Source organism: Astatotilapia calliptera, chromosome 20, assembly GCF_964374335.1.
Source record: "Astatotilapia calliptera chromosome 20, fAstCal68.1, whole genome shotgun sequence".
NCBI classification, from domain to species: Eukaryota; Metazoa; Chordata; class Actinopteri; order Cichliformes; family Cichlidae; genus Astatotilapia; species Astatotilapia calliptera.
In genome coordinates this window covers 8466409-8472465 of record NC_137441.1, presented here as the reverse complement: position 1 = coordinate 8472465, position 6057 = coordinate 8466409, and the positions used below count along the sequence as shown (strand labels likewise).

The 6057-nt window shown below is 41.6% G+C and overlaps 1 protein-coding gene across 1 annotated transcript; it reads right to left on the bottom strand.

Moving 5' to 3' along the window:
* Window positions 1–786: 786 nt before the first annotated feature.
* Window positions 787–5175, bottom strand: nr4a1 (nuclear receptor subfamily 4, group A, member 1). Its single transcript, XM_026154643.2, has 7 exons — window positions 5028–5175; window positions 3197–4001; window positions 2954–3083; window positions 2685–2848; window positions 2367–2569; window positions 2088–2266; window positions 787–1764 (listed from the first exon to the last, which is right to left on the bottom strand). Exons 2-7 carry the CDS (start codon window positions 3989–3991, stop codon window positions 1508–1510), a joined length of 1728 nt encoding a protein of 575 aa, XP_026010428.2. The 5' UTR covers window positions 3992–4001; window positions 5028–5175; the 3' UTR covers window positions 787–1507.
* Between the last annotated feature and the right edge of the window lie 882 nt (window positions 5176–6057).

Below are 6057 nucleotides of genomic sequence, written 5' to 3'. Positions count from 1 at the left end.
TGATGAAGATGTTTTCTCATTTTGTAGTACACCGACCTTCATAGCTTGGTCAACAAGCATTTGCTGGGAACGACTTTTAAATTCACAATGTACAGTTCAAGTGACACAAAACTGTAAGATGTAACAAATAATTCACACAACTCAGTTGGATTTATTGCAGCAAATTGTTCACTAGTTATGCATAAGAAGAACTACATTTAAAAAATACTCACTATTTAAAGAAAAAGCACAGTTAATATTGAATTTGGCTTTATATTTATACAAAGACCATCAGACAGACACCTGATTCTATGGTGGGGGAATTGCACCACTCAGTCAACTTCCACCATGCAATAACTACCCTGAACCTTGGCTTATAAATACCAATGATTGATATTTTCAGGAAATTTATCCATGATTATGCTGTTGCAGTTTGAGACTTGAGTAACACCTTTTGCACATGCTCTAAGTGTGTGGTGGTGGCTGCCTGCCAAATGCACTGCCTGGGCATGACTTTGTAGTGGAAATTGGAGGCGGAGCTTGCAAAAGGGGCTTCAATTACAGTAAGACAGGCAGCGTGAGATAAAAAAAAAACATTCCTTTCCTTTTATGGTTCTTTTCCTTTTTATAGTTTCGGTAGGAAGCTATATCAAAAATGACAACAACAAAAAAAAGAAGCAAGTGAATGATCAAGATGTACGATCGGTTCATTACTCCCCAACGCTGCCTGAGCTAAACAATAAATAAATTAAGACATTTAAAATATCCTAAACATTCAGAGAGAAAACAACAAACGCACTCAAAACATGCAGTTCGACATTTTATTAAGTGTTTATCTGCAGTAGAAGAGAACATCTTTGTACATAAAAACAACTCATCCAAAACAAACTGTATAAAACAGTTCAAGTGGCACCAACACCAGACTTCATAACAGATATAAAATCATTTACAAACAAGACCAGTGTGTAAGACTGTACTGGAAAATACACAGTATGTTAGCTGCTCAGAGTCGATTCATGATACATGAACTGTACTGCTGAATAAATCTGTGGGTATTGGCTATTTTAATACTGGAGCTGAAAATATCACATTAATGCTTTTTGCTTATATCATTCAAATGATGGTGCGGACCTTATTTGAATTCATTTGTAACTGTTTGGAAAAGTGCTGTCATTTCCCTCAGTTTAACAAAGTTTCCATTCACGGCACCTCGTATGTAAACAGTTACTGTTTGATCCATGAGATGACCTCTCTAATTCCATCTTGAGAGATTACAATTTCCTAACCAAATAAAGAATCATGTGATTGCTCCAAAAAAAGGGACTTCTACAAGTTTTATTTCATTTTATAAGTCAGAAGTAGCACTTTACTTCTGATAATGCATAATCCCTAAGGATTGCTTTTTTTATTTCTTAGCTGCATGCAGTTTTACTTTGCTACCTGGAGTATGAGCACTCAGTCTGTTTGCTTTGGCTCTCAGATCAGCTCCAGATTTCACATCACAGATGGCATATCTCCCATCTCACGCTCAAAATGGAAGCGTATCCAGAAAGATTTTTTCCACGATCGGTGGCGGAGGAACGAGGTCTTCTAGTTTAAGGTAAAAGATGCGCTGGAGGCCTTGAGTGCACAGAGTCCTGAGCTCAGGCAGCTTCCCGAGAAGTCTGGATAAATAATTGGGCCTCAAAGAGTCAGAGCCACAGCCAGAGACGTGATCTTTGAGGCAGGTGATGAGCTGATTCTGCAGGTCTTCCACACGTTTTGGTTCCTTAAGACCATGCCGATCTGAGAAAATATAAGAGTCATTAAGCAATCATTTATCTGACTTTAACAAAATAAAACTAAATACAGATGGGAAAGCATAGCATCGTGGCCACAGAGGGAGGAAACAAGCAAATAAAGACCAATATAAGGGTATCAAAGATGACCCCACTTTGAAATTGCGGACTATATTTTGAAATATAGCACAGTGTAGATTGCGTTTAGGTCAGCTGTGATATATAATGTGCTCCATGTTATATTTTGTCATACACCTGTCATGTCAGTATTTTGAAGCAGATTCCCTATATATAGTGCTGTAATCTGAACTCAGCATGATAGTTTCTTACCGGTGATTATGACGAGGGCTGTGAGGCAGGAGAAGGAGGAAACGTCGAGCTTCATGCGATGGAGATTTTGCGAAAACTCCAAGATGGACTCGATCCAGTCGCCAAAACCCCGTACGCACTGCGTTTTATGAAGTACGACTCCATTGCAGAAGATGAGCTTCTCCGTTTTAGGATCAGACCTGCACAAGAGAAACACAGTTTGTTAGCTGTATAAAATATCTCAAGAATGTCAAAAGTAAATGCTAAAGAGGTAGTTTAAATTTTTTTAAAGGAAGTTACCGAAATGCAAGACGCAGGATGTAGAGTTCAACAAATGCCGATTCGAGCAGCAGTTCCTGATCCTCAAGACAGAACTCAGAGAATCCCGGGATGCTATTTGCCCACTGCCTGATAACCTCCATGGAGGCTGTAAGCAAGTCGTAAAACTGTCTGATGTCACTGGCGTCCTCTTTCTGATTAGGGCTGGTATCCATCTCAACATACTGAAATTAAACACAGCGCAGACATTTAGGTAGCTATCTCAGTTTATTCATTTATTTTTTAGCAAAGATTACTCCAAAAGAACTGAAACAGCTGTAGAAAATGTATTTTTCTTACCTTGGAATAATCCAGTGTCCCAACGCTGGGGTTTGAGTCAATATGTGCCCTCACGAGTGCGGCGATCATGCTCACTGGAGACACAGCAGCTGTTACATCCTGAATAATTTTAGGCTTGGAAGGTAAGCGGCCTCTTCGCCCTTTCAGGCTATCAGTTCTGACAACTGTAACAAAACAAACAAAATAAGAAATGTGGTAAATCTGTTACTTCAGGTTCAGTGTTAGCATCCTTCTACACTATGAATCATGTGTGTTTGCACTGCGCTCACCTTCCCTGACCATGCCTACAGCTAGACACTTCTGGAAACGGCAGAACTGGCATCGATTCCTCCGCCTCTTGTCCACAGGACAGTCTTTGTTGGAAAGGCATACATACTTTGAATTTTTCTGCACAGTACGCTGTAAAACAGAAAGAAGAAATGCTCTTAACTCACATAGCACAAACAAACAATTCGATAACAACTGTTTTCAAATAGGTGATTCTGCAGGACAGAGATATCAGATGTTATTACCTTGAAAAACCCTTTGCATCCTTCACAAGTGCGAACTCCATAGTGATGGCAGGAGGCGTTATCCCCACACACAGCACAGCAGCCTTCGTTTCCACCTGGACTTTTCAGCTTGGGTGACAAGCTTCCAGCGTCCAGTTGGTCAGCACCATCAAAGCTGCGTGCATGCTCCATCTCCAAGGTGGGAAAGGTCAGCGTAGATGGGTGAGGATGGCTCAAGGCAAAAGCATCATGATCTCGTAAGTGTGGCTGACCCAAAGGGGACATATCCTCCATGGATCCTGCACCAAACGTGAAGAAAGATGGTGCATGGGGTGCTGATGTCTCCTCGGTTGCCCAGTACCCTGGACTGGGTGAATATGGCCCAAAGGCTGAATCCCAGGTGGATGTGTGCTGACTCTGAAACCCAGGGGTTGAAGGAGCCGAGGCTGATGCAGGGCTGCCATAATAATCTGACCCAGTGGGGGACACAGATTCATCGGGGTAACTCAACATGAAAGATCCAGGGTAGCAGCCGTAAACTTGGAGTTCATCGAGCTTGAAAGGAGTTTCCTGCACTGAGGATGGAGCAACATGGGCAGGAGCCGTAGTAAACTGGCATGAATATGCATCGAAGTCTCCCGTGGGAGTGCCCACCAGGGAGCCGATGCTTGGCAAGGATGGTGCAGAGAGGTGCTGGTCCAGTGGGCTACTCATTCCCACAGCCAGCCTGGAGATAAAGTCTGTGTTCTGAAACTCTGAGCTGCCGAGGTTGTTCTCACTAGGCTGAGATCCGTGCTGGGAATATATGCAAGTCATGACTGCAAGACTGAAAAACACAAAAAATGAGAATATAAGAGAAGCCACAAAATCCTGTCATTATCTTTACCCAACCTTCAAGCTTTGGCAGGTTAACCAGCTATAACAGAGGTGGAAGACACTGTTTCTCCACAGCCTTAGACAACATAAGTGCAGGGCCACACGTTGGATAACCAATGGTTAAAAGTTAGAATAAAAGTATTATTATGGAAAGAAAAAGCTCACAATACTATAAACACTCAAATAAAAACGGACTAGAATCATCTGAAAAGTGGCCCAAAGTCATTGCAGTGATTCAGCTCAAAATTTCATAGCAAAATATTGCCTGTTTTTAATTTATGTTGCTGTAGATTTTTCATGAAAAATGTCTGGCTTTGCCCTGGATGTCTTAACTTCTCAAGCATTAGTTTGATACAACACTAATTAACATCAAGTATGCTTCTTTGCAGCATCTATAGATATGCAGAAAGTCTTAAAGGAAGACCATCATGCGCGACGTTCTTGAACCCCTCTGCAAATCCACAACAAGGAACCGCCACATGGTGAATTTCGAAGAAATTAAAGAGCCCGGCTGGAGGCGCGTTAGGCATCATTCATTACTGGAGAAGGTTACCCGCTTTTTTATATCACTTAGTCGTGGGGTATATATATATAGTCACGCCTGCAAAGTTCATTGAGCTTGACTTTCAGACATGGGTCCAATGCCAACCCATGAATCACATGTTACATATTACGATACCGCGGAGAAGACTGATGAGGGAACCCACTTGACATACTTATTCCAATCGTAGCCTATATTAGTGTAGATGTAAATCTAGCAAACTTACAACATAATGTATTTCTGCAAGCACAACTTCAAACACGTTTTCGTGTATAAAGGTGTAAACAGATGGCTGCATTCGTTCCGATTTAAAGTTATTTTGCTGCCAGATTAAGTTTTAGTATCATTCAGCTGCAGCCGTACATCTGAGAACTGAAAAAACGACATCCTGCATTCAAGTCTATTGTATTAAAGATCATTAATCCTCATTCTCACCTGTTGGGTCCGTCTACAAGTGTTTTGAACGGTCCGTATTCCACAAACGACCGTGTGTCATCTTATGCGTCTCTCAGCTGAGAAGCAGTCCCTGAGCTCGGGACCCGGGAACAACTTTATACGATTGGCTTTACTCTACCCATGACGCAGGAAGGTTTCCATACATGGGCGGGGAGATTTCCAGTCTGCGGCCAATCACAGCGCTGTTCGAGAGAACAGTCACAGGATGACGCACTACGGGATTCCGTTGACGCGCATACGACCAAGAACCGCAGCATTGTCCTCCCTGAGCAGACACGCACGCACAGGCACGCTCTCACTCTCACACATGGCTAAATAAAACTCTACAAATACAAATAAAAGTAATTCTGCGCATGCAAACACTGATAGTCGACTCCCCACAAGAATGTCTTTGTTATAGGCTGCGAATGCTTTGCTGATTATTGGTGGAAAAACTGTGATTTTATCATTTACAAACAGGAAGTCACAGATGTTTTTCTATTCCTGTGAGAGAGACAGAGAAAAAAAGAGCTATTTTCAAGCCTGGTGTCTTTGGGTAAGAATGGAGAAGAATACTGCTGAGACCTACATTTTACATATCTGCTGTGTACATATCCATCAGGTGTTCTACTTTGTATGGGACTGCACAGAAATCCTTCAATCTCCCATCTAGAGAGGGGTTATTGCAAGGACAAAATAGGCACACACACAATGGTGGAAATATTATTTGATCCCCAGCTGAATTTGTAAGTTTGCACAGTTACAAAAATTGAATAGTCTATTTGTCTTATGATAGTTTCATTTTAATGTAGAGAGACAGTATATCAACCAAAATGTTGAAAAAAAAATACACTACATGAAAGTTATAAACTGATTTGCATGTCAGTTAGTGACCTTAATCCCTAAGTAAAACATGACTTAGTAGTACAAGGGTGGAGAAGCACTTGTTGGCAGCACAGCGATAAGATGTTTCTTGTACTCAGTCACCAGGTTTGTACACATCTCAGGAGGGATTTTGGCCCACTCCTCT